At 41.8% G+C, this 26,327-nt stretch overlaps 1 protein-coding gene across 18 annotated transcripts in view; it reads left to right on the forward strand.

Moving 5' to 3' along the window:
* The window catches only part of LOC125457292 (transcription factor 4-like), a 610,802-nt gene that overhangs the window by 282,236 nt on the left and 302,239 nt on the right, over positions 1 to 26,327 (forward strand). For all 18 annotated transcript variants that reach the window (XM_048541370.2, XM_048541332.2, XM_048541341.2 and 15 more), the window contains one exon: positions 3,121 to 3,179. In XM_048541370.2, coding sequence (XP_048397327.1) covers positions 3,121 to 3,179 — 59 coding nt within the window. The remainder of the gene's footprint in view (positions 1 to 3,120; positions 3,180 to 26,327) is intronic.

Genomic DNA, 26,327 nt, shown 5'->3' on the forward strand with positions numbered 1-26,327 from the left:
CACTAAAATGAAATTGACAATAGATGTCATATATTTAGATTTTCAGAAGCCTTTTGATAAAGTCCCCCACAGGAGATTTATTATGTGCTACCCATGTGTTACAATATTGTGGAAGTGTTACCATTGAATGATGATAGATTAACAGTCTGAAAACAAAGTGCAAGAATAAAAGTGCTGTTCTGACATTGACAGGCTGAAAGTAGTAAGACATTGCAAAGATCAGTTACGTGCGCCCCATCTATTCACAATATATATCAATGGTTAGATGTGGGAACAAAAGTTAATATTTCTAAATTTGATATGCTACAAGTTTGTGGGCATACGTACTGTGGTGGATTTGCATTGCAGCTTCAAGAGGATTTGTGCTGACTTGGTAAATGTTTAGAACATGGCAGATGGAATATAATGTGGAAAATGGTGAGGTTCATCTTCATTGGTACGAAGAACAGTTGTGCAAATTATTTCTTCACTGGTGAGAAGGTAGAATATGTAGATGTACAAAGGGACCTAGGTGTCCTTGTCACTAAATCACTGAAGGCTAACATGCAGGTGCAGCAGGCAGTTAGGAAGGTTAATGGTCTCTTGGTCATTATCACAAGAGGATTTGAGTATAACAGCAGCAAAATCTTGCTTCAATGGCACCTCAGTTAGACAGCTGCTGAAGTACTGTGCAGTTTTGTCCACTTACCTTAGGAAGGATATTATTGCCAAAGAGCAAGTGCAACACCAGACTTATTCCAGGATGGCAGGACTGGTATGTGAAGATTTTAAAAACTGGGCCTGTATTCTCCAAAATTACAAAGGATGAGAGCTAATTCTTCTTGAAACCCACAAATTAAGGGTTTTGGCAGGACACATATAGCTGAGATGGTTTGGCAGTCTAAAACCGAAAAAACACAATTTTAAAGTAAAGGAGAAGCTGCTGGGAACCAAGATGAGACATTTTACTCAGGGTTGGGAGCATTTGAAATTCTGTACTCCTGTGAAAATTCAGTCATTTGGTGCATTTAAAGTTATGCCTGACACCAGTTTCTAAATATCAATGGTATAAAGGGATGCGGTGATGGTGCGGGGGAAAAGACATTGACGTGGATGATCAGGTTTGATCAAATTCAATGGTAAAGCAGGCTTGAGATGTTGAATGGCCTGCATTGTGTTCCAGTCCCTCAGAAATGTCTTCTCTAATTCTGGCCTTTTGATTTTTATTCGCCATTGCTGGCCATGCTTTAAACAGCCTGGGTCTCAAGCTTTGGAATTCCTTTCTTGAATCTCTCTGCCTCTACCTATCTTTTTTTCCACTAAGAATCACCTTAAAACCTACTTACCAATTTTTGGTCATCTGTTCTAATATCATTTTATGAGGCTCAGTTTCGTTTTTTTCTCTTTTATAACTGTCCTTTGGGAAGCCTGGCGACATTTCAAAAAGTATTAGCAGTGCTTTATGACATGGTTGTTAAGCATCTTTACCTATCAATTTTATGTCTTTTAATGTCATTGATTTTGCTGTTATACCACCTATGTCAGTGAGTAATTTTCAAAATCGTTCGAGCTGTAATTACGTTTATGCATTGCATATGTATTCTATTGTACTCTTCTATTGGATAAACAAGCCTGGTAGGAGAAAGTATTAGTAAAGTATTCAAGTCACTACAAAAGCATGGAAAAGTATATTTCCGTGGGGTTATGGATCTTTTTCGATGCATATGTGATGGCGTAGCCCTCTCACCAATGATGAGTTGATAGTTGTATCTTTTGCTTTTCACTCATTTTTATGCTTTATTCTATCTTGTTTTTGCCTTTAACCCTGCCGACTGCAGGCTGGAAAAGCTGTTTGCAAAAGCAATTGTAACTAGCTGATGGAAAGTCTTTGCACAAGTTTCATCTGCCTCCTCTTCCATATAGTGCCATCAACCTGGCTAAACTTCATATATTAACATACCTTAAAATGTAGATCTTTCAGTCTTGATGAAAAGAGCAACGTTTTGTCTAGCCTTTTTTGTCATGCACTCTAAGACTTTTTGCAAGAATACCAATTCAATAGAAATCAAATTTGTCCTGAAAGTTGAGTACCGATTAGTTGGTTTGTGGACTCTGATTGGCAGAGATGTTGCCGTGGCGAATGTACCGATGAATTAACAGCCAGATTCTGTTTAAATTTCAAACCTGGCAGGTAGATTTTTGATTGGCCAGGGGACTGCCCTGAGATGTGAACCAGTGAATGAATGACTGTCATCTATTTTATTGCTGACTTTTATTGTTGTGATTCAGTATAGCCATCGTACTGTTCTTCAGTTGACGTCTGCATCTCAAAGTAGACTTGACTGGAATTTTCTAGTTAACTCATACAGTCATTGCACTAAACATTGTGAAACTGAGCTATACTTACCAGGTTTGCCATGCCCTGTTTTCCAAAGTTGGTTGGAGCAGTAGTGGGATTGCACAATAAGGCTCTTGAGCCCAGTGTCAGGGGAAGCCACAGTAAAGGCTCTTGCTCCTGACTGATATCCTGTCCTTTCTGGAACTGCATTTGCATGGATATTATAGAAGAAATTAATTAAAAGACCTTTTAACTGCTGAATACCCTGCCACAGTGAAAATGAAGTTTCAAAATACAATTTGTCTTTTAAATATTAAATTATCATCTTTTCAGAAAAAAATCAGGATGTTGGTTGAAGGACTGAACAAGTTAAGTATGTCACTTTTAAGACACTTCCTGGCAACTCCCAAATAAACATAACCTTTCCTTTTGAATGCATCGTGTGCTACTTCCTTAGACTAAGGGCATCTGATATGTTCTGTGTATGGATGTGGTCCAGTGCCCTTCTACCCTTTCCCAGATAACTGAGCATTGGGATTGGCAAAAAAAAATTCCACAGTATCAGAAGTATCAACATAAGAGAAATATTAGGGCAAAAATTTATGATCAAAGGCAATTATGTACCAAGTTGCACATTGGTGTTGTTTGTTTAAAGAGAGACACATTAAATTAGATTACCTTTTTATAAATAGATTTCACCCGGTACAAGTGTTGGTCACATTGAGAGTAAATTGCAATGCTGGTTCTGACAATCGCATCTGTTATTCTGCAGGTAATCTGATACAAATGTCTTTGTTTTGCAGGCAAAGCAGAGAGAGCATCATTCCCATTTGGGAGGGATTCAAACATGCAGGGCTGTCAGGTCAGTAACCTATTCCACTTCCTCAATGAGTGAAACATTTACATTATTGACTTAACATGTTTGTGCTTGTCATGTACACTCAAAGCAAAAGAGGATTTTGTAATGTTAACAAGGTTGCTTGTAAAATGGACCATGGTTCACCATTAAGGTATGATATTAGGTTATTTTATTTTTGTTTAATTTGGGAGCAGTTCTCCCATTACTGAAAATAAATAGTGCTTAAGTTATTGTTAGACTACAAGTGTACGAGTTTTAATCTGAAGTGTGAATTTAAACTCTGTTTTGAAAGTGGCCCAATTAGAATCTGGGTCTGTCCAAGAGAAGCAGTTTCTTTTAGCAATGTGATTGTTAGTGGGCTTCCAACTAAAACAAAAATAACCTGACAGCAGAAGGAAGTTGACCATCCAGACACAATCCCACCAGATCTGAGGTATGTGGCAAAAGAACCAGAGGATCAAAGCTTTGTTACAATGGAATAGGCAGGGGAATCTAGACAAGAAAGGCATAAACTTGCCATGTGAGGCCTGGGGTAGCACTTCCAACCAAGTTTCAGTTGTTTAAGCTTCCACTGTGCTCTAGTATTAAGAAGTACACCCAAAGGTTTGATATTGTCCAGATAAGATCATAGCAATAGGAGTAGGAGTAGGTTATTCAGCCCCTCGAGCCTGTTTCTATGATACAAGACCTACTGTCATACATATTTTAAGGTATTAGGTTTAAAGGTTTCCTTGAAAGATTAAGAGCAAACAATGGGTCAGAGATAAGGGTTAGGTGGCTGGGAAATTATTGGAAAAGGGTGCAAGGATCCACTGATCAGTGGAAGGATTGCTTTCACAGAAGAGGGCACAGAGGCAAAATTGATGGAAGAAGAGTTCATTGTCATGCCAAGACTGAAATTCAGTAAGGTGGTGGGGTAACAAGATAGGAGTCTTTTGAGACAGAAACGATTCAGCACCTGAGGTGGAAAAGACAGCAAGTGTACTGAATATGCAGCAAGAGCTGAGATTAGAAAAATAGGACGCGGTCAGAAGGAAGAGGATGGGAGGATGGATCCTAAGGGCATTGTTACCTGTACGTTTGTTGGAGCTTGAGTTCCTTATTACCTGGAAGGAACAAAAAACAAGTTTTTTGTTTGTTGTTTTATTCAGATGAATAATGAAATGAAATTGAGACTAGGACACCTTTGAGATGGGGTGAGTTCATGCTGATCAGGTCAGCAGTTGACACTGAGAATGAATGTCAGGATACTGTGAAGAACAGCAGTCCTAGAATGTTATATGTAGCAGGGAGACCTGGTGGATGGTGGATTTGAAATCCAATGCATGGAACTTTAACTGGACTCCATGTGGGGTAAGTTGGAGCCAGGTTCAGTGACTGAGGAGTGAGATGTCACTGATTGGTAAACACCTCATCAAGGAGTAGGAGGGAAATGTTAAGCATTTAGGCTCTTTATGATAACAATATTTGTGTTAAACCGGAGAGATTGTAGCATTGTCAGACCTGCTGAATTTTTCTAACACTTAGTATTTTTATTTAGATTTCCAGCATCTGTAGTGTTTTGCTTTTATCACAAAATAACTTACTGTATACAATATATTTGACCAGAGTAAGATTGGATAACATTTCACTGTTGTGAATGTAAAAGAGCCTTTAAATTGTTAACACAGTGATCACATGGCACTTAAGAGTTTGAGGCTGTGTACTCTGAAATTACCAATAGGATATGTGAAAGCATAATGTTATGAATCCAGCTGATTGTTATTACTGGACAAGTCAGATCCCAGAGAGGAAATTGGCTTGATAGATCATATGTTGATTTGCTTTGATTTTAACAAAGTTGTTCTTACTGATGCCATAAGTATGCAATGCTGCACGTCTTGTTTTAACAATAGAACATAAGTTTATTAACAAAAGAAATAAGAATAAAATAGAATAAATTAGACCATTTGCTTGTGCAAATTAAAAGATTTTTAAAAGCAGTAACAGTATAATCTCATTAATCCCAAAGCACTCCATTATAAATTGAGACGAAACAAAGCAAAATATCTTTAGTATAGTCCAAAAGCACACTCCTAGCCCAGTACCCATTACACTACTTGTACAGTATTCATATTGGAGCTCCTGTATCTAACACATCAGTTTTAAACTACTTGTAACTTAACTTTTAGCATGGAATTGTAGATAGTTTTTTCTTGAAACTGTGTTGCCCATCTGCTTAAACATACTCTGCTTTAAGTTAACCTCTTTTTAGAATTTTATCCCAGTACTTCTGGCCTGTGACTAACTCTTCACTCTAAGGTAACCTGGTTCACCATATATTCTTCCCTTCCCAGGAGAACTGGTCTATATGGCCAGCTCAGGATTTCCCAGGACCACCCCATTTAAAGTTAAAACTGAAATTAAAAGTCTCCCCCTGTAAGCCATGGATGTTCCTTTTGAGCTTAGGGGAGAAAAAAAGCAAGTTTCTAACAAACCTTGAGGTCCCATTATTTACCTTGTTGGGTCACAGAACTCTCTAAAATAAACTAAAATCCAGTAGTAGTGCTCGCAAACCCATTCACTCTAAAGCGAGGCTTCAAAAACTATTTTGAAAAAGATCACCATGATTTACATGTTGGTAATTAACTTCTGACCAATGTTACCCCTCATTTTTATTTTCCTTTGTAGACCCCTGAGGTCTGTGCACAGCAGAGGCTGCTGGAACTGGAAGTCAGTGCTGTAATGTGTATTAGTGGACTGAATGCTTAGATGGGACATTGCTTCAAACGCAGAAAATCCACCAGTTTCTAATTCAAAAATCAAAAACATCAAAATGACAATAAATGATTCTAAATATACCTATTATATATGTATGTAAATTGTGTAGTTACATCACAGCATTGGATTTCCATTCACCAAGCCAGCTAACAAAGTAGAAATCAGACCGTTATTCTTTCTTAAACACTGAGAGGACAAAGATAAACGGAGGGAAGCTTGCAGCTGGTTAATTTCACTGCAAGAATGAAGAAAAAGCAATGTGAGAGTACCCATTGGGGGTCTGTAACATGAGCTGCCTAAATTTCATTCTAGGTACTTATGCAGCTCGTTTGGCTATGTGGTATCATGGGCCAGTCGCTCAATTTGAAGATGTAGGTGTCTCTTAGAGTGGCACTGTGGCTCAGTGGTTAGCAGTGCTGCCTCTCAGTGCCAGGGCTCCGAGTTCAATTCCACCCTCTGGCAACCGTCTGTGTGGGGTTTGCATATTCTCCCCATGTCTGCTTGGGTTTCCTCCTTTAATCCAACTATGTGCAGGCTAGGTGGATTGACCACGCTAAATTGCCCATCGTGTTCAGGGATGTGCAGATTAGCTACGTTATAGGGGGATGGATCTGGGTGGATATGCTCTGTGGGTAGATGTGGACTTGTTGGGCTGAAGGGCCTGATTCCACATTGTGTGGATTCTATGATTCTTCATTGTATATCATAGTGAAAGAAGTGATAGTTGAGACACTGAATGAGCTAAAAACATGTTTGACTGTCCTCAGAATTGTAGAATCGCACACAATACAGAAGAGGTCCTTTGACCTCACTCTTTACCACCAAAAACTGCATTAAATCTATACTAGCGCCACTTTTCAGCACTAAGCCCATAGCCTTGAATACAATGACATTTCAAGTGCTCATTCAAGTACACCTAGAAGCTATAAGATTACCCACCTAAGTGGTTAGCACTGCAGCCTCACAGCGCCAGGGACCCGGGTTCGATTCCTGCCTCGGGTGACTGTCTGTGTGGAGTTTGCACATTCTCCCCGTGTCTGCATGGGTTTCCTCCGGGTGCTCCGGTTTCCTCCCACAGTCCAAAGATGTGCAGGTTAGATGGATTGGCCATGCTAAATTGCCCATAGTGTTCAGGGGTGTGTAGGTTATAGGGGGGTGCGTCTGGGTGGGATGCTTCAAGGGGCGGTGTGGACTTGTTGGGCGAAGGGCCTGTTTCCACACTGTAGGGAATCTAATCTAATCTAATCAAACTACCCACCCAGGCTGTGCATTTCAGAGTGCTACCACTCTCTCTCCTCAATACTCCCTGTCTTTCACTTTATCCGTGTGCCATCTTGTTATTGACCCTCCAACTAAAGGGAACACCTGCTTTCTATCCACGCTGTCCATACCCTCATAATCTTATCCACCTCTGTCAGGCCACTCCTTAACCTTCTCCGCTGCAGAGAAAACAACTGAGCTTATCCAGCTTCTCCTCATACCAAGATGCTTCAACCCAGGCCACAACCTGGTGAGTTGCCTCCAGTGCAGTCATATCCTTCTTTTAGTGTGATGAACAGAACCGCATACGGAACTCCAGCTGTGGCCCAACCAAAATCCCGTATAGCTTCAACATCACTTCCCTGCTCTTACAATCGATACCTCAAATGATGAAGGCAAATGTCGCATTTGACTACTTAAATTTTTTTGTGTACTTCATGGGATGTGGGCCTCATTAGCATTTATTGCCCATCCCCAGAGGGCAGTTGAGAGTCAATCTCATTGCAATGGGTCCAGAGTCGCATGTAGGCCAGACCAAGTGAGGATGGTTGTTTCCTTCCCTAAAGGACGTAAGTGAACCAGATTGGTTCTTCTCAATGTTCAACAATTGTTTAGTGATCACCATTAGACTTGAATTCTAGTTGTTTTTTTGTATTCACACTTCACCGTTTGCCATGGCAGGATTTGAACACAAGTTCCCAGAACATTGTCTGGGTCATAAGAACATAAGAACTAGTAGCAGGAGTAGGCCATCTGGCCTCTCAGGCCTATCCCACCATTTAATAAGATCATGGTTGATCTTTGAGACTCAGCTCCACTTAACTGCCCACTCACCATAATCTTTAATTCCTTTACATTTCACAGGTTATCTAGCCTTGCCTTAAAAACATTCAGCGAGGTAGCTTCAACCACTTCACTGGGAATTCCACACATTCACAACCCTTTGGGTGAAGAAGTTCCTCCTGACCTCAGTCCTACATCTGCTTCCCTTTATTTTGAGACGATGTCCTAGTTTCACCTGCTACCAGAAACAACCTCCCTGCCTCCACTTTCTCTGTTCTCTTTGTAATCTTATATGTTTCTATAAGATCTCCCCTCATTCTTCTGAATTCCAATGAGTATAATCCCAGTCTACTTAGTCTGTCCTCATAATCAAACCCACTCAGCTTTGGAATCAACCGAGTGAATCTCCTCTGCACTCCCTCCAGTGTGAATATCTCTCTTCTCAAGTACGGAGGCCAAAACTGCACACAGTATTCCAGGTGTGGCCTCACCAGGACCCTACACAGCTGCAGCATAGCCTCCCTGTTTTTAAACCCCATGCCTCTAGCAATGGCAGACAGAATTCTATTTGCCTTTTTAATCACCTGCTGCACCTGCAATCCCATCTTCAGCGATTCATGCACAAGGACATCCAAGTCCCTCTGCACAGCAGTGTGCTGCAATTTTTTACCATTTAAAATCTAGCCCATTTTTCTGTTATTCCTACCAAAATGGATGACCTCACATGTATCAACATTGCACTCCATCTGCCAGACCTTCGCCCACTCGCTTAGACTATCTATATCCCTCTGCGGACTTCCAGTGTCTTCTGCAAACTTTGCTCTACCACTCATCTTAGTGTCATCTGCAAATTTTGACATATCACACTTAGTCCCCAACTCCAAATCATCTATGTGAATTGTAAACAGTTGCGGTCCCTACACTGATCCCTGAGGCACACCACTAGCCACTGATGGCCAACCAGAAAACCATCCATTTACCCCAACTGTTTGCTTTCTACTGGTCAACCAATCCTCTATCCATGCCAATACATTACCTGTAATACCATGCAACTTTATCTTATGTGGCAGCCTTTGGTGTGGCACCATGTCAAATGCCTTCTGGAAATCCAGATACACCACATTCACAGGTTCCCCATTGTCCACCATGCAAGTAATGTCCTCAAAAAAGTCCACCAAATTAGTTAAACATGACCTACCCTTCATGAACCCATGCTGGGTGTTCCCGGTGGGACAAGTTATGTCCAGATGTCTTGCTATTTCTTCCTTAATGATAGATTCGAGCATTTTCTCCACTACCGAAGTTAAGCTAACTGGCCTATAGTTACCTGTTTTTTGTCTACTTCCTTCTTAAAACAGTGGCGTCACATTGGCTGTATTACAATCTGCGGGAACCACCTCAGAGGCTAGCGAAGCTGAATTTTTTTTTTCGCGTATTCAATTTTTTCTATCAACTGTTGAAGGATATTATTTTGCACCTCTAGCAGTTAGGATTTGAATCCAGGCCTCCCAGTTCCAGGATAGGAACACTACCATTGAGCTACAAGAGTGCCCTCCAAATTCTGCCATGACAGGATTTGAACCCAGGTCCTCAGAACATTACTTGAGACTCGGGATTAATAATCTAATACTACTAGGCCAGTACCTACCTAAATAATCTGGATAAGCAACCCTAGATTGCCCTGTTCCTCTGAGCTTCATAGTGTCCTGCCGTTCATTGAGTACTTGTCTTGCACCTTTGAAGATGAGCCATTGGATTGACTTGCTGGAAAAGTTGAAGTCCATGCAGTCAGAGAAAGAGACAAAATAAATGTGAAGTTTGCTGAATGTTAGGAAATGGAATGGTGCTGAATGGACTGGAGAAAGTATACAGTAAGTTTCCTCATCTAGACTGTACAGGGCACAATTTCAAACTTTCCGGAGGACACAAAACTTGGAAATATTATGAACCGAGAGGAGCAGGATGCTTTTGTCTTAAAGAAAAAACTTGGGGAATTCAGTAGAATGGGCAGACATTTGGCAGGTCAAATTTTATACAAGGATCTGGTAATGATGCATTTTGGTCAGAAGGTCATGATTTTAAACCAGGTATTAGAATGGGGAAATCTGGCAGTATATGTGCACAGATCATTGCAGGTGGCATAACAAAGTTAAACAAAATGTTAAATAGGGTCTTGGACCTTAAAAGTAGATACTCAAGACAAAAACAGGAAAATTTATGGCTGTTTTCTTAAACACTGTTCGGCCTCAACTGTCGCATTGTATCCAATTCTGGACTATTGCTTTAGGACGAATGTGAAGGCATTATGTTGGATGTAGAAAAGACTTACAAGAATCATTCCAGAAATTGGAAAAATTGGGGCTCTTTGGACTTAGAAATGAGCAAGTTGAAAGGAGATTTGATAGAAGCTCAAAATCTTGAGAGTAAATAATAGCCAATGAGGGGAAAGCTGTCCCTTTTGGCAGAAGGGTTGAAAACCAGAGAGCGTTGATTTAAGGTCATTGGCAAAAGCAACTAATTGCAGTGTAAGAAAACATTCTTTTTCTGAAGTGGAGGGTTTGAATCTGTTACCAATGTGGTAGTGTTAGATGTAATCTAGGCTTTCAAAGGTCGAATGCAGAAGCAGCTGAAAAGAACACAAATTGTGCAAATTACACAGGAGTGGGATTAACTGAGATGTTCTTCCGATGACCCAGCAAAGATACAGCAGGCTGAATGGCCCAGGATTTATGCTGTTCATTCTGGTGTGTTTTGGTGTAGAAATCCAGTTTTGAAGATTCAAAGTGGAAACCCTGGTTCCACTGCACAGTCAGGATGTGACTAACTAACAAAAGTTATGATTAAACAGAACAGTGATCTTTTCAGAGCTTACCTGTGTTTTACCATGCTTTTCTTGACACTACTTGATTTATAATGGAAAGTTGGCATTTTCAGGGTCCGGTGACTTTAATTTCTGGATATGAATCTTTACTGATCTCACTGATTTTGTCCAACATTACCTCTTTTGTTTGGAACATAGTTATAGCATGTGCTGGGAGGGTAGTTAAACATTAATCTTCACAGAAAAATGTATTTGAACTCAAAATTGAACTTTAAATTCTGTGTGACGTGTGTAAAGTAGTCACTGGAACAAATTTTCTGTATATACCGGCCAATATTTCATAGGAACAGGGGTAGGCCATCCAGGCCCTCAAGCCTATCTTTCAACGACATCATGGATGATCTGAGACCTAACCTTTGGCCCGTATCCCTTAATACCTTCATTTAACAAAAAAAAATTGCCACTTTCAAATCTGAGATAGATAAGTGATCTAGCATCAACTGCCACTTATGAGGAGAGCTCCAAATCTCTACCAGCCCTTATGTATAGAAGTGCTTCCTAACATCTTTCCTAATCAGTCTGGTCCTAATTTTTAGACAATGTCCCCAAAGAACTAGAATTGGTCACCAGCAAACTAATTCATCTCTGTCAACCTATCTTTTTTTTGTTAATATCTTGAAGACTTCAATCATATTGCCCCTTAATTGTTTAAATTCTATAGAAAATGGACCTAATTTGTATGCCCTGTCCTCAAATCTTAAACCCTGAAGTTTAGTTACCATTCTTGTAAACTAAAGTGGTACCCTGTCCAAGGTCAATATATCCTTCTTAAGGTGTGGTGTTCAGATCTGCTCGCAGTACTCCATCAAGACGTCTGTTTTAACTCTGCAAGTGAATGGGTTTTGAGTGAATTAAGAATGGGTGCTTCCATAATAAGATGAACGATTGGGGTACTCAACGGAGAGTTACTATCATTAAGGCAGTTACAGTTGTGATTCTGAGACCTAAACTGGGGGGATAAAGCAACCCAAATGTTTATACCTGTAAGTTTCAAAGAGAGCCTTACCTTTGCATCATGACGTTATATTTAATCAAATGAAGATGTGTACAAATAGACAAGTTCAGAACAGAAGCCATTCAGACCTCTACCCTGTCTGGATTCAGTAAGGTTTTGCCTAATCTGACTGTGACCTCAACTGTACAGTCTCGCCTATCTAGCCTCCATAAGTATTGACTCTGTTGTTAGTTAAGAGAAGCCAAAATGTGAAATGTGCTCATGCATAGACTATTGGTTCTGAGTCATAGAAATTGCAGCAAAGATAAGACCAAGGTGTAGCGCACAGTTTCAAAATTTTCAGAGGACCCAATACTTTTAAACAGTTTAACAGTATCTGACCCAATTCCCTTGCCCATTAATCCCCCCATCCTCAAAATTCTTCCCTTTCATATGCCTATCCGAATTAATTTCAAATCATGTTTTAGTCTCTGACTGTTATTAAAATTTCACACCTTCATAGTTACAGTTGTCAGAAAATTACATTAGAAAAGGCTTCCTCTAACTTTTACCTCACTAATTTTGTAATCACTGTCTAGCTGTAAATCTTCACTCATGATTTGCCAACCAGCACAATCAACTTTCCTTGCTATCTCATGAACGTGTTTGTAAAATTTCCTTGAACTTCCTCTTTTCAGTGAGAAGCATTCTATATTTTCAAGTGTATCTTAAACATAATCTCTTTTATTCACTACACTAGTAAATACACTACACTTTTAATACACTAGTAAGTTTAGCTGTATACTTTCCAATTCCCATAATAAGTTGCTTGAAAAATTGAGATCATTGTAAAGTAAAACAAGCTGATACTTTGATTTTGTCCATTAAGTCAGAAATGTCACTGTGTTTACCTGAGATAATCTTTCTTCCCGACCCATTTAGTATTCATAGCATGAACTTTTTTTTCTGTATTCCTTCCTAACGAATACTGTACATTCACCTTACCCATGCAATGATCAGTAAAGGAACAACTTGATGACTTAATAGAATTTTTTCAGTTTCTTGCTGAATGGACCTTGTAGCATAGATGTGATAAGATGAGGTATCAACAAATGGAAGAGTTTGAAGTAATGGTGGAGAGGAGCCAGTAATAATAAAGAGATGAATAAAAAGGCAATTCAAAACATTATGGGCTTTGAAAAGTTAATCTTTTGTGCTTGTTCAAGATATACTCCCTTGGATAAAGAGGGTGGTGTAAAAACTAATATACATAAATAAGGAAGAATATTTGTTTGGGGTTTATACGGAGAAGTAGATACGATTTTGATCCTTTGGTTACCCAATCATTCATTTAAATTACCTAAAGATAGAATGGCAGTTATCTGCTCAGCAAATATTTTAAATCACTTTTGCGATTAAATTTTAGTGATGTTGAAATTGAGGGTAATATCTTCAGACAGGTATAACTGAAGTGGTGAGGATATATTGAAGCTATAGAAATAACAGTGAATGTCAGGAATCTTTTAAAGTGCTTGAATTCTTTAAGTACCAGCGCAACATGACAGCATTATAACAAGCAACTCATATTCCGCCTGGGAACCCTGCAGCCATATGGTATCAATGTGGACTTCACCAATTTCAAAATCTCCCCTTCCCCTACTGCATCCCTAAACCAGCCTAGTTTGTCCCCTCCCCCCACTGCACCACACAACCAGCCCAGCTCTTCCCCCCCCACCCACTGCATCCCAAAACCAGTCCAACCTGTCTCTGCCTCCCTAACCGGTTCTTCCTCTCACCCATCCCTTCCTCCCACCCCAAGCCGCACCCCCAGCTACCTACTAACCTCATCCCACCTCCTTGACCTGTCCGTCTTCCCTGGACTGACCTATCCCCTCCCTACCTCCCCACCTATACTCTCTCCACCTATCTTCTTTACTCTCCATCTTCGGTCCGCCTCCCCCTCTCTCCCTATTTATTCCAGTTCCCTCTCCCCATCCCCCTCTCTGATGAAGGGTCTAGGCCCGAAACGTCAGCTTTTGTGCTCCTGAGATGCTGCTTGGCCTGCTGTGTTCATCCAGCCTCACATTTTATTATCTTGGAATTCTCCAGCATCTGCAGTTCCCATTATCTCTGAGCATTATAACAAGGATTGCAGTAGAAATTCAAATTGAAGTTGGCAAAATAATCGTACAATGAAGATCATACCAAAATATTATAATAAAGAAAAAATGTTTAAAGTACTCTCATTTGTGGAAAATGCTGGAATAGGATCAAAGGGCATGGTTTGAATTGCTTCTATTAATGTTTTCTTTTCAGGTTTATGTCTTTTTTTACAGCCAATTTTTTTATTGTGTTCTTAGTCAACTCCCAGTGAGATTTCTACTGTTTCATTGTTGGTGCTTTCACTAAGACTTTTTTGTTGTTGAAATAATAGGTCCCGAGTCTTCTGTCTATTAAAACGGCCTTTCCTAACGTTTTGTTGTGACATTTTGATAAAGTTTTGTGCACTCCACAGCTGGATTAACAACATGTTTGCCCTTTTATACTAGTTAAGTGGCTCATTAGCTGCTTGAGAAGTGTGAAAGGGCCATTATTTTAGGTGAGCTGTGATTGGCCAGTTTCCTTTCTGTTGTTCCTGTTTTAACAGATTTGTGATGCGCAAAAGGACACTCTCCCAGTCGTTTTGGTTCAAATCTGTTTTAAGAGGAGAATTGAACAAGCAGCATCAGAGGAGCAGGAAGGCTGACGTTTCGGGCACACACCCCTTTTCGGAAATGGAGCAGGGGAAGGTGGTTCTGCGATAAACAGGGAGAGAGAGGGAGGCAGATAGAAGATGGATAGAGGAGAAGATAGGTGGAGAGGGAACAGACAGGTCAAAGAGGTGGGGATGAAGCCAGTAGAGGTGAGTGTAGGTGGGGAGGTAGGGAAGAGATAGGTCTGTCCAGGGAGGATGGAGAGGTCAAGGGGGCGGGATTAGGTTAGTAGGTAGGAGATGGGGATGGGGCTTGGGTGGGAGGAGGGGATAGGTGGGAGGAAGGACAGGTTAGGGAGGCGGAGATGAGCTGAGCTGGTTTTGGGATGTGGTAGCGGAAGGAAAGATTTTGAAGCTTGTGAAGTCCACATTGATACCCTTAGGCTGCCAGGTTCCCAAGCAAAACATGAGATGCTGTTCCTGCAGGAGGCCCAGGATGGACATGTCATCCGAGGAGTGAGGGGAAGGATTTGAAGTAGTTCGTGACTGGGAGGTAAAGTTGTCTGTTGCGAACTGAGCCTAGTTGTTTGGCAAAGCGGTCCCCAAGCCTCCGCTTGGTTTCCCCAATGTAGAGGAGGCCACAACAGGTACAGCAGATGCAGTATACCACATTAGCAGATGTGCAGGTGAACATCTGCTTGATGTGGAAAGTCTCCTTGGGGCCTGGGATGGGGGTGAGGGGGGAGGTGTGGAGGCAAGTGTAGCACTTCCTGCAGTTGCAGGGAAAAGTGCCGGGTGTGGTGGGGCTGGAGGGGAGTGTGGAGCAGATGAGGGAGTCCCGGCGAGAGTGGTCCCTCCGGAAAGCCGATTAAGGGCTGGGAGGAAAAAATGCCTTTTGTGCTGGGGTTCACCAAATTGGGACAAAATCTGTCCTTGAGAAATTAAGGGATAAATGATTAAAATAGTTAAACATCTCCCCTGCATCAGTTTTGTGTATTATCAGGAGAGAGACACCACCCACTGACACAGTATGTTAAAGACAATTCTTACAATTGTCCTACCCTGGGCCAGAAAGCCTTGATTCAATGTCCCTGTTTCTGAGGTGGGTCGGTACACGACTGACCAAGTTTAATCAAGTATATATTTAAAAGATAAAGAGTAATATACAATTTTCAGTTTGCTTCACTTCATTATGGGGATGATATCTGGGACTGACTACCAGTTAGCACAGTGAAGGTTGATTTCAATTCAACAACAAGAGCTTATCTTTCTATAATGCCTTTTAATGTCAAGTCCCAAGGTGCTTCACATTTTTTTTTGGTGCAACACAAAACAAAATGTGACCCATTAAATCAACTAGGGAGTTTGGAACCCATATTATCAAAATCTTGATCAACGAAGGAGATTCTTAAAAAAAAAAGTGGGCGGCACGGTGGCTCAGTGGTTAGCACTGCTGCCTCACAGCACCAGGGACCTGGGTTTGCTACCAGCCTTGAGCAACTGTCTGTGTAGACCTTGCACATCTCCCTGTGTCCGCATGGGTTTCCTCCGGGAGCTCTGGATTCCTCCCACAGTCCAAAGATGTGCAGGCTAGGTGGATTGGCCATGCTAAATTGCCCATTGTGCCCAGGGATGTTTGGGTTAGGTGGATTAGACATGGGAAATTAGGGGAATGGTTCTGAGTGGGATGCTCTGCAGAGGGGCAGTGTGGACTTGTTGGGTCAAATGGCCTGTTCCAACACTGTAGGGATTCTATGATAATACACAGAGTGGTTTGAAGGAGGCAAGTGAAGAATGGGGGATAAGAGGTGGAGGGAAAGTATTCCAGAGCTTGGGGCAAGGAAGCTGAAGGCATGGCACTAGTATTCAATTAAAATAATTGATAGAAGCAGAGCAGAAGTTTCCACTGGCGTGTGAAACTAGCACTACAGGGCATAGCTTCAAAATTAGTGGGGGGCAGTTTTAGGACTGAACTGAGGAGGAAATTCTTCACCCAAAGGTTTGTAAATCTGTGGAATTCCCTGCTCAGTGAAGTGGCTGAGGCTTCCTCATTGAATGTTAAGGCTAAGGTAGATAATTTTGTGAACAATGATGGAACTAAGGGCTGTTGTGAGATGGTGGGTAAGTAGAGCTGAGGCCAAGAAATGATCAGCCATGATCCTTATAGAATGGCGGAGCAGGCTTGAAGGGCCAGATGGCCTACTGCTCCTGGTTCTTAGATTCTTATGTACTTCGATGCATATGGTCATTTTAGAGAGGTGCAAAGCTGGGGAGGATTACTGAAATGGGAAGGAATTTGTAAACGAAGATGAGCATTTTAATATCAAAGCATTTTTGACCAGGAATCAGCGTACACTGATGCGAACACAGAGTGTGTAAGTTTCTTGGTGTGAGTTAAGGCATACGTAGCAGAATCATGTAAACATCTCATAAAAATATTGGCACTTTGAGTGCTGTGTATCAGAGATGGAGGTGCTTGCAACAGTGACATATCTTGACCAATGAGCTAAATGGATCTTTTTCCAAAACGCAGCCAAACCCAGACAACTGACAAGCATTGAGGAAAGTGTCATGGAATGTTATTCTGTCAATGGGTGGGAATAGTTGAACTCAAGTATTTAAAGGTGGGTTGGTAACAGTAATGTGTAACATGATGTTTTTCTGGTCTCATTAAAAATTGATGCTTTTAAAAATTGAACTGAAACAAATCATGCTTGAAATGAAAACCCTGTAATAAAACTGATTAAAGGAGGGTTTGGTGTGGTGAGTGATTTGATCATTACTTTAAAAGGATGTGCCATTCTCAAGTTGCAGTCTTTGATTCATTGCATTCATTGATTCATCTTTGTTTCTATGAAGTTCCAGGTAATTGCGGTAGCGATTGTAATGAGGTCAGTCAGGTGGACCTCATAGAATACAAGTTGCTTGATTTGGGCTGATAACCTGGTCCAATCAGGATGCCATGCCTGACACGTATAGGACATACAACATAAAACTGTTCAGCCCAGAATTGGGCCCTTCGGCCCACAATGTTGTGCAGAATATGATCCCAAACAAAACTAATCCCTCGACATGCCATTGGTCCATAACCCTCCATTCCTTGCCTTTACATGTGCTTGTCTATAAGTCTCTTGAATGCCCCTATTGTATCTGTCCCCACTGCCACCACCTCTGGCAGTGCATTCCGATCTCCTGCAACTCTGTCTTTGAAAAAAAAAACCTCCCCCTCACGTCTCCTTTGAATTTCCCCCCAACTTTCAATGCATGTCCTCTACTCTTAGACATTTCACTTCTGGGAAAAAGATTCTGACTGTCAACCCTATCTATACATCTCATAATTTTATAGACTCCTATCAAGTCTTCCCTCTGCCCCCAAGCTGCCACTCAAGAGAAAACAAGCCAAGATTTTCTAGCCTCTCCTTACAGTTCACCCTCTAATCCAGGCAGCATCTGCTCAACCTCTTTTCCACCCTTCCCAAAGCCTTCACATCCTTCCTGTAACGTAGCGACAGAATTGAGCACAGTACTTGAAGTGTGGCCGAACCAAAGTCTTAGAAAGCTGCAACATGACATCCTGACTCTTGTACTCAATAAAGGCAATCGTGCCTTATCCCTTTTTTTAACCACCCTACATACTTGTTTGTGGCTTCTCCCAGGGAGCTATGGACTTGAGCACCAAGGTTCTTCTGTACATCAATGCTGTTCAGAGTTCTGCCGCTAACTGTATATTTTTCATGAACATTTGATCTCCTAAAGCGCAGCACCTCATATTTATCTGTATTAAACTCCATCTACTATTTTCCTGCCCATATCTGCAACTGATCTATATCCTGCTGTATACTTTGACAACCTTCTATACTATCCACCTATCTTTGTATTGTCTGCAAACTTACTCACCCACCGTCTACATTTTCATCCAAGTCATTTACATATATAAGTCATTTATATATATCACAAGCAACGGAGGTCCCAGTATGGATCCCTGCGGAACACCGCTAGTCAGAAAAACACCACCTCCAGCCAGAAAAACACCCTTCCACTGATACCCTCTGCCTTCTATGGGAAAGCCAATTCTGAATCCATGCGGCCAAGTCACTGTGAATCTCATGCATCTTAATCTTCTGGTTGAGCCTACCATGAGGGACCGTGTTGAAAGTGTTACTAAAATCCTTGTAAACAATATGCACCATCCAAAACCCTACCCTCATTGAATTTTTCGAGGAGATGACGAAGATGATCAATCAAATTGGGAAAAAATGACCTGCCCTGCATAAAGCCATGCTGAATGTCTCTAATTGGGCCATGCTTTTCCAAATGTGTGAAAATTCTCTTCAGTAGCTTCCCAACTGATGATGTGAGACTCACTGGTATGTAGTTTCCTGGATTGTCCCTATTTCCCGAGTTAAACAGAGGAGCAACACCATCTACTCATCAGTCCTCCAGGATCTCTCCAGTGGTTAGTGAGGATTCAAAGATCTTAGTCAAGGCCCCAGCAGTCTCCTCTTTTGCCTCTCTCAGTAACCTGGGGTAAATACCATTGGGCCCTGAGGACTTCTCCACCTTAATGCTCTTCAAGAGATCCAACACCACTACTTTCTTGATCTCCAAATGCCCTAGCATATTATCATGCTCTACATAAAGTTCACCACCCTCCATTTCCTTTTCCTGGGTGAATACAGATACAAAGTACTCATTTAGGATCTCATCCACATCCTCTGCCTCCAAGCACAAGTTCCCTCCTTTAACTTCGCATGGTCCTACATTTTCCCTAGTTATCCTCTTGTTTTCAGTGTATCTATAGAATACCTTGGGATTCTCTTTAACTTGACTTATTCAGGTCATTTCACTGCCCCTTCTTGCTCTCCTAATTCCCTGCCTGAGTTCTTTCCTGATTTTCTTTATATTCCTAATGGGCTCTGTCTGATTTTGGCTTCCTAAACTTTACACGTGCTTCTTTTTTCCTTTCAATCAAGTCACAACCTCCCTCATTATCTAAGGGTCCCTTACCTTGTCATCCTTGTCCTTTCTCCTTACTGGAACATGCTGGTTTTGAACTCTACCCAGCAGGTCATTAAACAGTTCCCACATGTCAAATGTGGACTTGCCTGATGACAGCTCCTCCCAGTTAATGCTCCCTAGCTCCTGACTAATACTGATGTAATTTGCCCTCCCCCCAGTTTACTACCTTCTTACCTTTTGGTAATGAAAACGGGAGCATCCCAGGTTCTGTTCACTTGGAGAACCGGCTCTGAGGAAGCTGGATCAGTGTCCAGGACTTTGCACATGTAAATAAAGGGTGACTTGTTGACAGGATACTGGCCTCCATAGAGTTATTTTAGTGGCCATGTGAAAAAAGCAAGCTCTTGAAGAAATTCACTCATAATGGAGGTCTTTGACATAAGCACTTCCGGCATCATGGCATTAGTTGGGAAGCTTGACTCATTCAATCCTGCTGGCAAAGACTGTGCCCAGTACGTGGAATGAATATATTAATTTCTTCTGGCAAGTGACATTGGGGTGAATGAAAAGCAATGAGTAATGCTACTGATAGCTATGGATCCACGAGCTATACCTGTTGTTAGGAGCCTCACTTTCCCTGAGGCACCAGATACTAAAACCTTCCAAGAGTTGATGGATTTTGTTAATAAATAAATAAATAAACTCCAAGCCTCTCAACTCTGAGATGCTATTGGGTTTACTTGGAAGTTCAAGAATGAAGGGAATCCATGTCAGGATGTTTGACTCGGTTAAGTAGATTGCCATGTGACTTTGGTTTAACCCTTAATGAGATGCTGACAGACCGTTTGATATATGGGAATAATGAGGAAACCTTGCAAAAGCACCTACTAGCTGAAATCCAACTGGGCTTCAAACAGGTATTTCAACTAGCTTCGTCATTAGAAAATGCAGCAATAGAGCATATATGTTACACGATTAAAGCTGATGGAAGTGAATAACCTTGCCAGGCCAACTGAGCTTGGGAAACACCATTTGAGTGAAGGTAATTGCGTAGCCTAACTCAGGGCACAGTCTGTAGAGTCCACAGCAAAACTCCAAAACAAAGCCAAGCATTGGCTGAAAGGTTAAAATCACCTTCAGGATTTGGACTGGCAAGCCATTGTAGTTGCTGCTGAGACAGCAAAAGAGTCCTACTGAACCTAAATGGCGTAAGAGAATTCCTAGGCCAGTATCCAAGAGAGTACAAGCTCTGGAAAGGCCACCTTCATCTGGTTTGGAACAGTTGCATTGCTTAGCAACATCAAAATTAGAACCAATCAAGATAAACATCTGGTTAAATGGTGACCTGGTTCTAGTGGAGGTCAATACAGGTGTGACCGTTTCGGTGATCGCAGAACCAAGCAAATAAAATTCGCTCTGGACTCCAACCCTGAAGTTTGCACAAGGCCTCGGCTAGATTGAGAGCATGTTTTGGGGAACCTTTGTACATTAAGGGTACAACTTCGGTTCCGGTCTGTTGTGAGAGGCTTGAGCCCAAAGTTGATTGCACGAAATTGGTTGAGAAAGATTCACCTGGATTGGTTCAATGTTTTTCAATTAGAAAATGACTGCCTGAGTGAAGTCCTAATTGAATACAGAGGTTTTTCAGGAAGGTTAAGGGACTATGAAGGAGTCCTTACATGTTGACCAGGAAGGAATTCCACAATTCTACAAGGCCCACCCATTGCCATTTGCCTTACAGGCAGAAATCGGAGAAGGCTAGAAAGTGAAGGAACCATCAAACCAGTCCACTTTATGAAACAGCACTGGTCATACTGATTGTGAAGTGCACTGGGTCAATTCGCTTCTGTGGGGATTTGAGCAAATGGTAAAACACTCTTTGCAGCTGTCTGTCACATAGATGACTTGTATATAAAGCTGGCAGGGGATCTGTCCCTCATGATGTTGGACATGAGCTGTGTGTACTTGTAATTGCAGATTGATGATGATTTCCAGAGGTATGCTACATTTAATACCTGTAAAAGTGTGTGCCAGTATGCGAGACTGCCATTTGGGGTATCACCAGCCCGTGCAATTTTTCAGTGGACAATGGAAAACATTTTACAAGGTCTACCCTAGGTCACCATTTATCAAGGCGACTTATTTCTCTCTTGGCATGCGTACACCTTTGAAGCAAAAAAAAATGTGTTCCAGGCACCCCGAGTCACCTATTGAGCTACAGAGTAGGAAGACCGGGCTACATCCTTTGGAAGATAAAGTGACAGCAATCAAAGGCGCCTGGCTTCTAATCTATACGTGAGCTTAGGTCTTTCCTTGGCCTGTTGCAGAAAGTTCTTACATAACCTGGCCTCCATCCTGGCACCTTTGCATCAACCTTTGGGAAAAAAGAAGTGTCAGCCTTGAAAATAGTCATGTAGCCAACCCATAGCTTTCAGGGAAGTAACAGCTGTCATCCTGTAAGGTTTCAGTACACTGTGATCTCAGATGAGATCTGGTATTGACTTACGATGCCTCCCTATGTGGTATTGGGTAGTATTAGCTCATAGGTGGCCGAGTGGAGAGAAACACCCAAGAGTGTATACATTCAGGCCTTTGGCTAATACAGAATGTTAATATATCCTGATAGAGAAGGAAGGCTTGACAGCCATATTTGTACTTGACGTTCCACCTTTTTGGACTCTGTGTAGAAGACAGCGTATTGTTACAGGAGCAAGACCGATTGTCCTAAGCAAAGGTTGCTGCCAGAAACTGGCAGAACTCCTCCGGGGTCATCCAGGGGTTTCCAAAATGTAAAGGTCGTAAGAAGTTATGCCTGTGGCCAGGATTGCATGCAGACATAGCTGTATTGGTGGGGCAGTGCCCACTGTGCCAGTGAGAACAAAAATTATTGCCCACCCCCCCTCGCTCTTGCGTGCTCTCGCTCTCGCTCTTTCTCGCTGTCTCGCTCTCTCTCTCGCTTCCCCCTTCACCCCCCCCCCCACCCCGACGTCACCCTGGCAACATTTGTGAGAATGGCCAGGTAAACCGTCAACTCTGATCAGTTCAACTCAGCAGGTTTTCTCATGGGCTCAATGTCTTTAGTCATTCCGGATGCCCACTCAAAGTGGCTGGACATGCATAGAGTTCATTCATCAAACACGGGGACAACAGTAGAAAAACTGAATGTGGAAGTGTTGGTGGCAGATCATGGGCATTGCTTACCAGCAGGGATTTTGGATATTTTCTAAACTCAAATGATATTTGTCAAATAAGGACAGCTCAATACCACCCCTCATTCAATGGCCTGGCGTAAAAAGAACCCATACCGTGAAGGCAAGCCTAAAGAAATAGCTTACAGGTTTGCTAGATACCAAACTGTCTTAGTTCTTATTGATTATGGGACCATCCATCATACAACTACAGGGATAGCTCCAGAAGAGTTGTCAAGGGAGAGAAGACTCAGCACTAGGATACATCTTCCTGGACCCAGTGGCACTACCGGGTAATGGCAACAGAAATGCGAATGCTGGACTCAAGATTTCAGTAAACGAGAGACTGTTATTTTGGATGAAGTTTGGTGTAAGAATCACAGGAATGGGTAGGAGGCATTGCTGACACAAGATCACATCCAGTGATGTATAAAGTTCGGGTAGGTGTGATGGTCCTGAACTACACGTGGACCACATGAAAGCTATAAAGTCACAAACAGTACAGGAGCAAAACATGCCCATCTCTTTGAGATAACAAATTGTGGGGCTGGATGAACACAGCAGGCCAAGCAGCATCTTAGGAGCACAAAAGCTGACATTTTGGGCCTAGATTTTGTGCTCCTGAGATGCTCCTTGGCCTGCTGAGTTCATCCAGCTCCACACTTTGTTATCTCGGATTCTCCACCATCTGCAGTTCCCATTGTCTGTCATGCCCAGCTCTTCGACAGCCTTTTCAACAGTTTTGGACTCTGTGCATTGTCCCTCTCTGAGATGGACACAGCACATGCCCCCACCTTGATAACTTTGCTGCCTGATGAGTAGAATGGATTTCTTCTGAGAAGTTCTGGGTGCATGGGGTGAGCTGTTATGTGTCTCACACCGCCCATTTCAGAGGCAGAGTTGATGGAACCTGAGCCAGGGCCAAAATGCCCCAGGAGGAGCTACAACAAAAAGAACCGGCCTATGGTCATAGAATCATAGCACCCCTACAGGGTGGAAACAGGCTCTTCGGCCCAACAAGTCCACACTGACTCTCGAAGCATCCCACCTAGACCCATCCCGTGAGAACACACCTAATCTACACATCCCTGAACACTGGGCAAATTAGCATGGGCAATCCACCTAACCTGCACATTGTTGGAATGTGGGAGGAAACCCACGCAGACATGGGGAGAATGTGCAAACTCCACACAGACAGTTGCCTGAGGGTGGAATCGAACCCAGGTCCCTGATGCTGTGAGGCAGCAGTGCTAAACACTGAGCCACTGTGCTGCCCTGGGATTTGGGGTAGTGGGAACATAGTGATTGTAATGAGGTCAGCGTGGAGAATCTGATATCCCTGATTGAGGCTATTAAACTGGTCTGATCAGGAAGCCCTGAAGATAAACAATCATGTCATACATCCTGTTCACTCTGAGAGCTGACTCTGAGGAAGCTGGATCCATGTCAAGGACTCTCCACATGTTCATGAAGTGTGACTTGGTGATGGGATACCAGCCTCCCTGGAGTTATTTCACTTGCGTTCATCATATGTTTTGATCATGTGCTGTGATGATCAGCATCTTTTATACGTTGACGTGATTTCAAAAATTACTTCCAGGCTTGTGACTTATGACGAAGAAAGCAGAAATATTGTTTACTTGAGATAATTTGTATATTTATAGATAGTTAAAGGGAGCACTTAATGGTTTTAAGTAAACAAAAATTGAATGTCATTTTTGAGTGTCATTCTTGTTAACTGTAGCCTGTTCACTGAGAGCATATTTCACCAAAATTATTTTTAAGTCTCTCCCGAACTGTTCTGAATTTCCTATTTTTTTAACCTTTAAAGACTGTGTTATATATTGATGAGCACACAGTTTTATTTTAAATTTTGACATTTTATTTTCTACTCTGCACACTTAGAGGAGTGAACTCTGAGATTACAGTGGGTGCACGCCGTCTATCCAGGGGTCACCTGTGCTTCTTGCTGTTTGAGCATTGCAAAATTAGGACCTGGTGGGATAATGCATTTTGGCCATCTGGACAGTGTCTAGTCATTGAAGTTAATTTTATGGGAGTTCTTTCCTGCATGTTTGATGAGCTCGTTTCAGGAAAGTTTTTTTGATGGTCCTTTCATGGTATCCAGAGCACGGAGCAGAACTATTGCTGATGAAATTTCTCTAATGCTTTGCAGATGCATATTCCACATATCACTGAAATACAGGGGGATAGTGACAATTACTCTGTACTTTGAGACTTGCGTTGATTTGCAGATGTCCGTGACAAGTAGTTGCTGCTGTAATTGTGTAGAAGGCTAAGCTGGTGCATCTGATCTAGTCGGAGATAATGGGAACTGCAGATGCTGGAGGATCTGAGATAACAAAGCGTGGAGCTGGATGAACGCAGCAGGCCAAGCAACATCTTAGGAGCACAAAAGCTGATGTTTCGGGCCTAGATGCTTCGGGGTCTAGGCCCAAAACGTCAGCTTCTGTGCATCTAATCTGGTGTGGGACTTGCTCATTGGTGGTGGCTGTTACAGAGAGGTGATTGGCAATGTGTGCGAAGTGCTCAGTATTCCCAGGGCTTCCCTCAAACAGGCTGAATAGTTTGCTGACCAGGCCTGTATGTAGAGTTTTGTTTGGGCAAAGTTCAAGGAAAGATTAGGTTTCTTGTATGCAAAATTAAAGAAATCAAGAGTGGCTTCCTGTCTAATAAGGTGTTACTGGAGTCATGTATAGGTATCTGTAAACTATGTAATCATGTATGTCACTGGTGGTCAGTTTCATTTTGGTATAGAGGCAACTGAGAATAAAGTGTCTGTGTTATTGAAGGTTCTGAGGAAGGGTCACGGAACCCAAAACATTAACTCACTCTTTCCATCACAGATACTGCCAGACCTGCTGAGCTTTTCCAGCAACTTTGTTTTTGCTCCTGTGTTATTGAATACTGAATCCAGAGGGCACTTGAACATAGAACAGTATAGCACAGTACAGGCCCTTCGGCCCACGATGTTGTGCCAAACCAATACCCTAAACCTAATGTCTGTCTAACCTTCCGCCCTATTTTATACTATCATCCATATGCTTATCTAGTAGCTGCTTAAATGCTCCTAATGAGATCGCTGATAAATTGAAAGGCCACCATTGGGTACATGGTAGAAGGCCAATACACAGCCTTGCTTGACCCAGGTCCCGATTTTAAAAACACCTAATTGAGATTTCCTTCATAAGACAGATGAAGTCATATCACCATGAGGCAATACATATTACTAAAACGTATCAAAATATTTCTGAACTAATAGATGTTAGTAGCTCTAATAATCGCACTGTAATCATTTCAGTTAGTTTGTCTTCTGTTGGCATGACAGCATGTGCATTGTTGAACAAAGTAGTTTTGAAAGATGTGATGCTGTTTTGAGAAGGATTCTACATGTAGAAATACAGGGATTAGTGAAAGAACTTTATCAATTCTAAATTTATAACTTTTCCCTCCATAATACACATTGGTATTTGAAATCAGATGGAAGTTCCTTTCCTAAAAAAAAATGCTTGTTTCATTTGCATTTAAACATGCTCAGAAATTGGATGAGAATTTATCACTTGCATATGTTTTCAGTCAAACCTTCAGAAGACAAAACAGGCCTTTCCCAGGCCAAGTAAGGCCTTGATTACACACAGTTATAAGCCAGGGCTTATACTTGATAAGTAATAGT

Source organism: Stegostoma tigrinum, chromosome 1 (genome assembly GCF_030684315.1).
Source record: "Stegostoma tigrinum isolate sSteTig4 chromosome 1, sSteTig4.hap1, whole genome shotgun sequence".
Classification (NCBI taxonomy): domain Eukaryota; kingdom Metazoa; phylum Chordata; class Chondrichthyes; order Orectolobiformes; family Stegostomatidae; genus Stegostoma; species Stegostoma tigrinum.